Source organism: Lathamus discolor, chromosome 6 (genome assembly GCF_037157495.1).
Source record: "Lathamus discolor isolate bLatDis1 chromosome 6, bLatDis1.hap1, whole genome shotgun sequence".
Lineage (NCBI taxonomy): Eukaryota > Metazoa > Chordata > Aves > Psittaciformes > Psittacidae > Lathamus > Lathamus discolor.
Genome location: NC_088889.1, coordinates 32,461,558 through 32,475,315, shown reverse-complemented (window position 1 = coordinate 32,475,315; position 13,758 = coordinate 32,461,558). Strand labels below are relative to the sequence as shown.

General features: G+C 39.7%; 1 protein-coding gene across 1 annotated transcript in view; it reads right to left on the bottom strand.

The window, feature by feature from the left end:
• The window catches only part of KCNK10 (potassium two pore domain channel subfamily K member 10), a 62,853-nt gene that overhangs the window by 17,380 nt on the left and 31,715 nt on the right, over positions 1-13,758 (bottom strand). Inside the window, exons 3-4 of the mRNA XM_065685200.1 lie at positions 10,275-10,392; positions 6,465-6,625 (exon numbers count right to left, since the gene is read on the bottom strand). Of these exons, the coding sequence (XP_065541272.1) occupies positions 6,465-6,625; positions 10,275-10,392 (279 nt within the window). The remainder of the gene's footprint in view (positions 1-6,464; positions 6,626-10,274; positions 10,393-13,758) is intronic.

The following is a 13,758-nucleotide window of genomic DNA, read 5'->3' as shown; positions in this document are numbered from 1 at the left end:
ACTTCAGTGCATACTGGGTTTCAGTTTCAGTGCACTGGAGAGGCCTTGAGATTTCCAGGTAACGCTGTACTTTGGATTTCAGCTAGTTTTAAAGCCTAGTTTTAAATCAGTCTTTCTTTCTCTGTTTATACTATCATCTTTTAAGCAAGACTGATTTGATTCTAAAATTGGAGCAAATATTAGTGGTGTTGACATGTTCTCCCTTCTTAGAGCTGCTGCCTTCTCTTTCTAGCAACACCAAGAATGCACTTTCAGCTAGCTCCAAGCTCAACACTTCTTGGGGTTCCCTTTAGAGGCAGAAACACTTAAAGACCCTCATGATTCTCTCTTTGAAGTTGCCTCAGGCTGATGCTGTACTTGTTGCAAGCCTAACAGACATTGTTGATAAAACCAAAATAATATTTAAAAGGTCTTTCAGAGATTTCAAGATCTGAAATTTAACTGCTTAGGTTAATATTGATGCTTAAATTACATGCCAATTTACAAGTGGTTACTGACTTGCAGGATTAAAGAAAGTTGTGCTCCACAGCCAGTTCACCTAACCTTAGACTCTAAACTTATACTCAGCAACAGACACCAGTGGATATGAAATAATCAACAAAAGGTTTGCTGCAGTTCAGTTACTTTACCTGAAGCAGATTAGTTATAAGTATCACAAACTGAATTAAATGCCTAATTAGAGGAAATAAAATGCCAAAAGCTGGGATCCATATATTTTGTCAAGAATTTTTTAGTACTAGCATATTATCTCAGCACTGTGAAGAAAAAGAAGCTTTCCTGCAGCTCAAATATACTGAAAGGGAAAGCAATCCAAAGACTAAACCCAGCATATTCAAGACCATAACACAAGTTAGCAGCTGAACCTAAAAGAGAATTCAGAAACAAATTAGGTTCTGGTGGATGAAGAGTCACTTTATGCAATGAAGTCACAGCCTGCACCCTTAGTTATTTAGTTCACCCATAAAATTACCATTTGTCTGTATCTTCTATTGGCACTGGAGCACAAGGACTGCTAAAGCAGGTAATGATCAAAAGCAAAAAAAAAAACCCTTCCTACTATCACTTCATCACCATAATTAAACCACCAATTAGAAACATAAAAAAAACCAAAACCAGATGTGGCCTGCAATATCTCCAGCAGAAAACTACTCCAGAGAGAAGGATTGTAGTTTTACCACTCCTGCCTTTCATCCTTCAGAGTCTACAGTCACACTTCTGCCATTGCTAGACATACCACAATGAAGTGTCAGGATGGCTCTGCATTTGGACAGCTTTACGTCCTAATAAAGCAATTAGTACAACTCTTGTTAAGGGCATTGAAGGAGTTTAGACAGGGATTTCAGGAATTCTCATGCATTTTTACTTGAACAGTTGTCAGACGGTATTTGTTTAAGAGGACTGAAACGTTCTTCCTCGCCATACCCTGTTTTTTTCTGCTTTTCAAGAGGATGGAGGGAAGAGCACACCTGTCAGAAGCGGTTCACAACCCACTCCAGTGTGGTGGGAGATTCACTGTTTGAATTTCCATATGCTTAAAAAGTAACTGTTCTGAAGTCTTACTTTCCTGCGGAGAGCGCATCAGCCATAACTTGCTGTGAACAAATGATTCCAAATAGTCTAACACCTCAGCACTGACTTGTTTTTAAAGACAGTTTCTTTTGGTCTAAATAAACTTTGATGAGGAAGACAAGCTGAAATACACAGAGGCAGAGCATTTGCTGACTGATGCATCCATGTATGCTAGCTGTTGTATATTGCTCTTCCAAGCTGCTCTTTCTGCCATGCTCTTTGTGTAGAGCCTATGCAGTTGCTGCAATTTCTGGATTCTTACTCTACATGCATTCTTTGATTTGACTTTTCTCATCAGCTAATTTCCAAAAAGATGGCTTTGGATTTAAAGTAGAAGAACTGAAAATGAAATTAAAATGCTCAACAGATTTGTAAGGTATTCCTGGCATGCACTAAAGAGTATCTAGATTTTCTTATTCATCTAATGTTCTAAAGTCCATTTTTAGACAAATATGTTATATGAGGATTATGAAGGATTACACAGCTCTTTCTGTGTATTAGTTAGTATTTGTCTACATATATATCCATAAACTTAGTGTTAACTAACTGCAAAATTCAGATCTGTATCTAGGTTTTGTTTTAATTCACCCCTAAATTTCAGGACGCTCAGATTTGAAATGTACATTCAGGTGCATACCTACTTGAAATATGTAGCACGTCACTAGCCATTTCCCCTTGGATTATGGGGGCTTCATTCTGCTCACCATCCTTGTCTTCCAGCTCAGAGGGCTGGATACCCAGAGAACAACTAGTCTTACTATTAGATAATGAGGCAAAGAGGCATCAAGTGCCTCAGCCTTTTTCTCATTCTTTGTCACCATGTTTCTCCTGCATCCAATAAAGGATGGAGATTCTCCTTAGCTCTTTTTTTTTTGTTTCTAATGTATTTATAGAAACATTTTTAATTGTCTTTTAAAGCAGTAGCGATATTAAGTTCTAGTTGGGCTTTGGCCCTTCTAATTTTCTCCCTCCTCATGACATCCTTGTAGTCCTCCTGAGCAAGTGTTTATTTACTCCTACTTCCCCATTCTTTCAGCAGTGTCTTCACATCAGCTTTACTTAATTTCTATCCTTCTTCCAACCTTTCAGCCTCCCTTTGTTTTTAAATTTCCATCTGGCTTCTTCCCTCCAAAACGTTCTGCTTCACAACCAGCCTGCCATATGATACTATCGTGTCCTTTTCTCTGACTATATATTTGCCTGTCCATTTGAAAGTACTGTTTACAGATCAGTGTTTCCACAGAATTTTAGTACACTGGGGCCCTGTTCCTGGCTGGCTTCTATGGTATCGAAGTACTAATAGCCGATAACAGAACATAATTACATCCCTCTTTACTGCAAAAGTAACAAATTTTTACTAGATTATGGAGATAAAGGATTTCTTTCTAGTGGCTAACTTTTTATATTTCTCAACCATTATTTTCTATGGTGAAAATGACCCAGAAAATTGTAAGGCTGAGCTCTGAACACTGAAATTACACTCATGAATCTTGTATCATTTTGGAATAATGCTATATGTGCACCAGTAGGTTGAGTTTCACACCCATCCGGAGAGCTCTGTCCAGAGACAGGATGCCAGCAGATGGCAGATTGATCATTGCACTGGACAGTTCCCCTGTGGAAGTTCTTGAGTGATTTATCTTTTTTTTTTTTTTTAATTAAATTATAGCTTTTTTCCTTACAGAAATACTACATTAAAAAAGAAAAGTCAGGGTGTTCATTTCCTCAGTGAGTTTTTAGCAGCTGGTGTAATAACACTGATGCTGGCTAATAATGAAAAACAATAAAAGAAAATAAAAGAGGTTATGTTGGCTTTTGGTTTATTTTGATTAGATGCCAGGAAGTGGAGAGGAAACTTTTTTATCAATCTTCCATTAACTTAATCTGCTCAGAAATGCAGGTATCAGGCGGTATATTCAGAATTGCAAATAGGACCTTACTAGCTAACGTATCACTTAGATTGTAACTCGTTTATCTATTGACCGTGTACCAGATTATGAGTTCAGTAACAAGAGTGCAGATCCAGAATGATTTCACTAGTTTGCCTAGGCAGTGATCTGGATTTAAATTTCTGGCTTTGGGAATGATGTCATCTGAAAGTGTGATTCAGCTGCCAAAACTGATGCTGATGTGGGGCTGGACGAGAACGTGCAAGGGTGGGGGCTGTCTGGCGTGAAGCAGCTGGGGTCCCTGGGCTATTGCATTACCCTATGGAAAGAAGAAATAAGGATGGTACTTTAAGGAAACCTCAAAAGGCTTTTTTGCTGAGAACTCATTCACCAGTCCCGCACTAGTGTCTGGTATGGGTTTGATGTGAGCCAAGGGAAAGGAGGAGGGAGAACAAGGAGAGAGATAATAGAGCACATGGATGGCCAGAGGGGAGACAAAGAAAAAATGCTATTTTTAAGTGTTCCTCCTCTTCACAGTTACTCTTCTGGACAAAGTTTCTTTCCCAGAATCTGTTTTCCATCCACTTTCAGATAAGGAATTTGTAAAGGCGATTACTGACACTTGTACAGTAACAAAAGAAATCAGAGAAGCCAAAAATCCCTAAAAAGAAGTGGAATCTCTAAGAGAAAGAGTAGCTAGGGTAGGTCTGATGTATTCAGAAAGTCAAACAACAAAGTTTAGGAAAGATAGGGCTTTGACAGTTGATTAAAGCAAGCTTTCCCCCAGCTCAGTGGGACTTCTCTAACCCCTGCCTCAGCCCCAGTCCCATATTCAAACTAAGACCTACTTTTCCCAAGACCCTTTCAAGGTAATGCCTATTGCTGTCTCCCAGGAAAAAAAAATAAATAAAAAAAATAAAAAGTGTAGCATTTTCATTACATATCTCTTAAATCTAGAGCAAAATAGGTTCTCTAAGCTGAAAGACAGGTAGCAGATGTGACTGTTCTGACAAGTCCCTGATTCACTGAAGTGTGAGTTGTTTAGACAGGCACGGTATTTCTGCACATAGTCTATTTTCTTGAGACATGAGCTTCAGAGATGCAGTGTTGCCACCATCCACTTCTCTGGTGCTCACCCACATCCCTGTATTGCACTGTACCAGCTGTGCTGCCATACCTATTCGCAGTGTCTTGGGGTAAGCCAGAGGAGTGAAAGCAGTAACCAAGCAGGAGCTATTCACAGTTGCTTCACCTCAGAAGCCAGAAAATCCTGGCGTGCCCTCAGAAGCATGTTATGCCCAGTCTGAATTCATGTATACTGAACTGCACAATGAGGGAAGATATGTCAGTTATGCTCATCCCATCTACTTCCAGTGCAAATCTGAATACTTGTTACAAGGTTTGAATAAAGACTATCTGAATTTAGCCTATATTTAGTCGTTATAATGACAGCTGCTGTATTCTGTAACTGTGTACTCTGCCTCTGGAGTGCTTTCCTTTCTATCTTTAGATGCTTGCAGCCTCTGTGTGTACAGAGCAAGCCAAAAGAATGGGGTTTGTTCTGCTGCTTATTATAGAAACAGTCTCAGGTTGTTCATAAGTTCCCTCACACAGGTAAGATAACAATGCTACTTTTAAGGTTCTATGACACCTTGGAATGAATATTTAATTCCTGCAGTGTCTGGAAAGTTTTGCCAGATTAAAATTATTTGTAAGAATTACCAACTTTTAAAGTAGATTTTGAGTGTGTACATGGTTTTCTCAGGTGAGTTGGGAGAGCTGATTCAGCATTGAACCCAAATACTGAATGCTTGTGACCAGTGGACATGGTGACCCTGTACACATCCATTTTCTGGGGTATCACATTTGTATGTTTGTGGGAGCAGACTAGTAGCCAGGTTCTGCCCCAGATTACCGAAGGTGGGACATACAGGAATAATCAGTAGCTGAGTAGATAGGGCTTGTGTGGTGAGAAGCTATGGTTTACATCTCTGACATGGTTCATGTTTATTTTCTTGTACCAAACATAATTACTCCTGCAGGACAGATGGCATAGACTAGCCAATGTATGGTGTTTGGGGTACCAGTGTCATTCTGCCAGTGCCTCCCTTGCCTAAAACGGAACATGAAAAGTTCCTAGCTTTAAAACACAATATTTTGCAAGAGAATACTTCCAGCCTTACCTAGTCACAAATGAATCATTGTTTTCCTGATTATCTACACACTGAAACCGTGCAGACATTCTGGATTACAAGATGAGCAGTGGCATGTGTCCAGCTCCTCTACTGAAATATCCTGTTAACATTGTGGGGGTAGTGAGTATTTTATAAGAACTGATCTCTTTCCCCCTTTACGGAGTTCAAATTGTTCTTAAAATTCCTACCGTGTGTGTGGGCTGATCACTGCAATAGCTAAATGTGGCATTCTCAGGCTCTAATCTGTGCTGCTAATTAATGTAGATCTGGTGGAGACCCACAGAGGTTGTGTCAGAGGCAGCAGAATTTCACAAGGACAACTCCTCTGGGAGGAATACTCTTTTCATCTTTCCAGCTATGCAGAGGGTTGCCAGGGGCAAGCTGTCCCTTGTGTGACACAAGCTCCATGCTCACAGTTTTACTGTTGAATGAAGAAAATGAAATGGAGCAAGAAAAAGGCTGTTAAGGAAATGCACTGGGTGAAAAGATTGTTGTGCCAACAGAAAAACCTTCCTCTCCTTCCCTCCTTGGTAAGACTTACCTCCAGTTACTCCGCCTCCAAGGGAAGCATCACACAGGTCACTTCTAGAAGTTCTGCTTCAAAGAGAAAATCCCTGAAGTGAGCCATCAGCAAATTAGCAAAACAGCATTTGCCAGGGCAGTGGCAGAGGCCCCTAAGGACATTAAGCATCATCTCAACTAAACATGCAAATATTTCATGGTGCTGAACATGTAAAAAGGACTGCAGGTAATAGCAACAGAATTAAAAGCAAGTTACACAACACAAACAAAAAACTGACAGTGAACTTACTCTGAAAACTTTTTCCACCCTTGCAATACCCTTCCCAAAGATGGTTCCGAGTTGGTCTCCAATACCAGCCAGCAAGAAGCCAAAGAGTGGAATCCCGAAGATGGCATACAAGATGCAGAAAACTTTGCCTCCAACAGTGCTTGGGGCCATGTTCCCATACCCTGAGGAGAAAAAAAATTGTCAGGTTCTCAGAACTTATACATGGGGTTTTTTTGAAAACTAATGGGTTTAGAAAAACTGCTGCTTCTGCAGGTATAACTTTGTTCCACATGTAATTCCTATTTACAGACTTCCATGGCATGATGGCATTTCCTAGGTGAGCTACCCACTGTGATTTAGTTCTTGTAGCCTCAGTCACCCATGTTTTCTACAGATTCATGTCCCATTGAAAGTTGTTTGTTTAACTGATCTAGCTTGTCTTACTATGGCCCAAAAGTCCCTCTGTGCTGGCCTGGTGCCTCTGCACTGCTGATCTTCTTGGACTGTGCCAACGACTTCCTGATGGGGGTATGATTCACCAGACGAGGCTCATTTTCAGTGGTTAGTTCATAATTTACTCTGTCCCTCATCACACTGACTGGTTACCCAAACTCTATTCACACTACACAAATCTGCCTTTGAACTCTTTATTCAGTTCCCCTTTCAATTTGACAATAAAGATCCTAATGTTTGTATTTTTGTCAGGGAAATCCCAAGCACAAATACAGGATGGGCAGACAATGGATTGAGAGCAGCCCTGAGAAGGACCTGGGGATGTTCGTTGACAAGAAGGTCAACATGTCCGAGAAACGTATGCACTCACAGCCCAGAAAGCCAACCATGTGCTAGGATGCATCAAAAGAAGCATGACTAGCCTGTTGAGGGAAGTGATCCTGCCCCTCTACTCCAGGTGAGAGCCCACCTGGAGTACTGCATCCAGCTCTGGAGCCTCAGTATAAGGACATAGATTTGTTGGAGCAAGTCAAGAGGAGAGGCACAAAGATGATGAGAGGGCTGGAGCACCTCTCCTGTAAGAGGCTGAGAGAATTGGGGGTGCTCGGCCTAGAAAAGAGAAGGCCCCGGGAGATCTTTGAGCAGCCTTCCAGTGCCTAAAGAGGACCTACAAGAAAGCTAGAGAGGGACTTTTTGAAGAGCATGTAGTGATAAGACAAGGGCAAATGGCTTCAAACTGAAAGAGGGTAAATTTAGATTAGACATTAGGAAAAAGGGTGCTGAGGCACTGGAACAGGTTGCCCAAAGAAGCTGTGGCTGTCCCATTCCTGGCAGTGTTCAAGTCCAGGCTGGATGGGGCTTTGAGCAACCTGGTCTAGTGGAAGGTGTCCCTGCCCATGGCAGTGGGGGTGGAACAAGATGAACTTTAAGGTCCCTTCCAACCCAAACCATTCCGATTCTATAATTTCATAACACTTTTTAATAATTTTTAACAAGGAAGTTTTTAAGCCTTTTCTCTGAACATCCTACTCCACTTATATGTATGAGTCAGTATTGATGTCATAATAAAGGTGCATACATGCCTTCCTTACACCCTCTGTTAGGGTAACCCGAGGGTGTTGAAAAGATTACAGGTTCTGACTAAGACATAATTACTCAGCTGCTTATTATGACTGAAAACTCTCATTTTGGCCCAAGCATGTTTAGGCACATTTGGTTTCAACTCCCAGCCCTGTAACTCCAGATAAAATATTGGAAATATCTGACACTGGTAGAAAAGAAACTTTCCACCTGTCGTATGCAGTAAATACATGTAGACACCACAGTTTGTTCAGGCACTTCCCTTTCCAGCACTACCCACGTGAATTTAACTGTCAAATCTACATAGAGCATTATGATTCCAGTAGCCATGATATTTCTGTTAAAATGTTAGTGTTAGAGAGAGTAAACAGGAATTGTGGCAGTAAAATTTGCACCTTTTTATTTAGGATCAGCTACCTTTATGGAAATGTTACAGAGATTTGTATTCTGACTATACATAATTATTTGATTAAAAATGATCACACAATCACTGCTGAAATAAGGTGGAAACACAGAGCACCGAGAGAGATGGAGATCTGCTTCATCAACAGCAATTCCTCACTGTCGTTGGGAATTAAGGCTGGGCTCCCAGGTCGTATATCCTGTTAGGTTTGTGGCACTGGCATTGGACATATTTCTCTGTCATGGGATAGTGAAAGCACTATGCTGACACAGAGCACTGACTCCCCACAAACCCACAGCTGTTTTTATGGCTGTATCTGTGCTCCCATATTTCTCCTAAAAGTCCAAGAAAATCCAGGCTCCACAGGCCAATGGACTGAAGTTGACCAGGTAGTCTGCCAAGTATCTGCCTAAGAGAAGCTGCAACAGGGCTTTGGTGGATAAAATAAAATCATTTTCATGCCCAGGCAAAATATATAGACTTTCTGCAGCCTATAAAAACTTAATTCATGGAGAATTTAAAGCAATTATGGGCAAAAATCCAAGCTCTTCTCAATAAGTTATTGAAATAGCAGATGCCAATGAATATGCCTACATAAACTATGCCTACATGGTGGCATTTATTTTAATGAGTGATTTAAAAGTTTGTCACTTGGATCTATTGAGTAAACAAATATTAAAGAAGCGTTTTCTTACATTTGATTCAGAAATGTTTTCTTTCTCACCATCCACTGTTTTCATGCTACCATTAAAAATGCATGGTAATGTAGCTTAGTATATAGAGGAACACAGGGAGGAGTATGCTCTATACAATCACTCTTTCATCCTCACTTTTAACAACAAAGAAAAGGCAGAGCAAAAGGCACAGACTCCACTGTTTGAGATAATCACCACAGCAAGTCTTGTAACTGCCACAGGTTGGGTTTGGTGGGGTTTTTTGTACTTATTACCTGCATAAAGATTTTGCAGAATTCAGTCAGATTCTCACACTTTACTGAAGGGTTATTTGATTGTCAGATTTTTCTATACAGTCACCAATGTGTGCATCACAGCTGTAACATGGAGAAGCACTTTATCCACCATTTAAATCGGAAGAATACTCAAAGGCAATGCAAATAAAAAGCAAAATTTGCCAGTGGTTTCCAAATAATCAGATATTTTGACCTCTAACCATGACAGCATTGAAATCAGCCTTTCAATTGTACAACTACTATATAATTATCATGAGATTAACTTTATCATCAGTGTTATGAGTTTATATTTTTTTCCTTCAGACCATCTTCTGAAATCCCAGCTACTTGAACAATCTTCAAGAGAGGTACTGGCTCACTAAGGAAAGGATAAAAACCTTAGTGTATCTAAGGCCAGCATTCAAAGAGGCTAAATATATAAGACATAATATATAGTGGGGACAGATGATAAAGTTCACTGAATAACAAACTTACTGAAATAAGTGGTTCAAGAAAACTGAATGGATCAGTTCTGTATACCCTTTATCTAATACAGAGAAATGTTACCTGACAGGTAAATTCATCAATAATATTCAAATCCAAATTTCCAACAACCATAGTCATTTCATTGGGTACTGTTCTTGACCTTTCTAGTGAAAATTAAGCTCACCTGCATCTAGATCAAGAACAGATTATAAATCCTTAGCTACAACAATGCTACTTGTTTTCAGTTCAGCATTGCTGTTCTACCCTAATTGTATGAAAAGTTTCTGATATTTACCCTGAGGCTCAATACCTTTGATACTCACTAGAGGCATGCCTTCTGAGAACTGAGAGAAAAAGAGTTCAGCCACTTAATTTCTTTGTTATCTACCTTCCTCAAATTTAGTTCATTATCCAGGTTTCAGTGTGACTATGCATTTTAAAAGATAAACAATAAACATACCTATAGTTGTGATGACTGTTCCAGCAAAGAAAAAGGCACTTCCAAGGTCCCAATGACTGCTGTTTTTAGAGGAATTTCCTATGGGACTGACTCCTGCATTATCAGCATCAATAGCATGCTGCAGAGAAAGAGACAACCAATCAGCTTTATGCATGCCTTACCATATCCTATGCAAGCTGGTATAGGCTCAAGCAGGAAATTTCTAGGACCATGGGAACGGCTTAAACTTTTTAATACCTGCTAAATTACAGTAGCATCCTCTGCACACAAGAGCTGAATATATGACTGAACTATAAGTTATTAAGGTGGAACAAAGGTACAATGCATAGACAAATGACAGAAGATACAAAACTATTAAGAAGACCGACACCTCAAAGAGATCCATACATATCGTACTCAAAGTAATAAATGCCAAAGGACAAAATCCCCAGCAGAACAGCTGATGTTAGAGGCAGTAAGAAGGGTGCTAAATAAAAATAATGTTTGTGAAGTCAACTGAAGACAGTCAGCCAAGAATCTTAATTCCCAGACAATTCATCATTGATTAAGTTATTTATATTTTATGCTAACTAAAGAAAAAATAGGATATATACTCTATTTGAAATGAAGGAATAAGATAGCTATGGAAACATCATGAAAAAACTTTACAATCAGCTAGGAATTCCCAGTTGCCACACTGGGCAAGATTGCATCTCTACAGACAGCACGGTACAGAGACTCCCAGCTAGTGCTTCAATGAAAAAAATCCAGAACAGAAGCTGAGGTAGCTATACTGCTTCCTGGGCACTGTCCTATGTCTCACACAGCACTGAATCAAACCAGGCAGACATAGCCTGCTGAATGTTTTCTTGGAGATTTCTAAAAATGAACCATAATGTATCATGGAGAAATACGCACTTGCTTTTCATTGCAGCTTCACAGTCCAAAGGAAAATACAGCTAAATACATCAGCCTCCAAAGCACAGAAATAAATCTCTCATCACCAGCTGGCACATTCAGCTCAATTGCTCTAAGTTCATTTTTGAGATGCCCTTTGGTACATATTGTCTAGTTACTTGTCGATCTCATGCAATCTATTGCCTGTCAGAGAGAAATTCAGACCTCACTCCGGAACAGGAGCTAAAAATGACTGCCTTTCAAAGTAAACCTCTCTTTCCTAAATGTTCCCCTCTGTTTCTATTAGTTTCCATGAAACGAATGCAAAAGGAACCAAGCTTCTCTCTGCCACTTACCATTTCCAGCTCTCAGCCTTTCTCCCTTTCTGTTCCAACCTCACTTCATGTTGCTGTTATACTGCCAGCTCTTCCCTTTCTCTCCCACTCTGATATTTGCTCCTCCTCCTAAATATTGCCACCAGTCTTTAGCCTTAGTTATTTCAGTGAACTTATTGCCAAGGCTCAACAGGAGAGGTAAAGTTCTGCCTTTCACATCCTTTCTTTCTTTGACTTTGTTCAACACAGAATCCTCACCTATCAATGCCAGTTTCTGACTTTTCTCATTAGATTTCTATAACCAGAATCTTCTATAACGAAATCTTCTCTTTTGCCTTTGAATTGTGATCTACAAATTGTCACTGTGATTTTGTATTTCACCTTTTTCTATACAGTTAATGTGCAAAGTTAACCATTTTACTATTGCCCCACTTCTCATCTGTTCATCTCTACAATTTGTCTCCTGATATTCTCTTTAACCTCATATTATTTTGTGATTTTAGCACTCATATTTAAATACATCCATTTGACACCTCTTCTGTCCTTAGCTTTCATGATACACTTATCTCCTCATTCGCTTCTTCCATCTGACGGCTCATTTATCACATTTTTTCTTTTCTTCCCTTTCCATTTTGCACTTTTTCTTACTCATTTTTTGCCTATATTTCCAATTGACTTCATTGTTATAAATATTCCTCTACCACATTTTTTTCCTTAGGCCAGTTTCAGCTAATCTTCTCCCCAGTTTTTAGTTATTCACCACATTGTCCATCGAAAAGGGATCTCAGTGGGAGAACAGGGGCCTGGGTAAGAACAAAGGCCAGGTATATCTAAAGAGATAAGTACAGGAGAGCCTTTTTTAACATAAATGCTGTTACATGCCAGGATAAGCTGATTGTGAAATTACAGTATGAGCAAGCTACAGACTCGGCTGTTTGCATTTCATGTGGGCAGAAAGCCAGGGCTCCTCGGCACCTGATCATACCTGAAGAAACAGGGATATAGAGAAAGGAGGTGTTTAGCACCAAACTCTTTGAAGTGGCTTCTGAACCAGTTGCTGGCATACTGTGAGTGCCATGAAAGCAGAGATCATTTGTTTGTTTACCCAGAAGAGTATAAATCAGCATAACAGACAGGTTGCCTGTTTAAATAGGCCATGACACACTGTTAGCTACCTGGCACATTACTTTTGCCAAGGAATGCTGCCTGCCTTCCCTTTGAGTGTGTGAACGTCAGCGAGCTAATTACAACACTAATCACATTTGAGTTTACACAGTTTAGCAAGTCTGTTAGGGCAAAGCACTAACCCCTGAAGTTAAGGAGTGTCCCATTGCCTTGGGTAGCTTTGAGCTTCTCAAGGCTCCCTTTTCATCCAGTACAAACTCATTTTTTCTTTAAAGCTTGACTGACATCATTCATTTATAAATATCCAACTATCCCAATGCTAGGTCTTAATACATAATGTTTTGCATACATCATGAAGGACAGAAAGGGAGCAGTAAGAGAGCAGCCCTACAGTTAGCAGCACTTAAATATGCAGTTTCAGGTCATGTGATGAGTAAAGGATGCCTTACTACAACCACCACAAGTCCACCTACACAGAAGTATCCCGCTAGATGAAGATTGACACAAAACTCAAACAACAAGACTAGCAGGGGCAAGACTCTCCCAATTCACACAGACCATGAAATTTTACAATGTTTTCCCATCCATGAAACTACAGGTGGGCTTTGTTGCATGACCTGAAGATCTGCATCCTCAGGTTGTCTTGGAGTAGAAAAAGAACCAGTTTCCAGAGTGCACTCTGATGGCAAACTTTCCACATTTAAGACATTTTAAACTGGTAGTTTCAGGTATTTTTATAGTTGAAGTATCATCGGAAGTAACAGGCCATCAAAGTATACTTACTCCTTTCCTGTTCCCTTCTTCCTTCTCAGAGGGAATTACATACACAGTGCACTTTCTTTAAATACTTCTTATGAATTCAAAAGGCATTCGTCTTTAATGAATAATTATTATTCTATGGTAATTTATCTTTTGAAATGCCACCCATTAAGGGAAGGCAATAACCTCAAATAACTCAAAGGGCTGTAATTGTCTTTCTTGCTGTTCAAGTAATGTGTGTGTCTTAAAGCCGATAGGCAGATATGAATGAGGGAAATGACAAAACTACCAAAGCAAATTGAGTACTCAGTATTGCTGAGTTTATATTATTATATGTTTTTTAAACATATATTTCTGATCACTCTTTACAGTTTGGTTCCCCATCATTG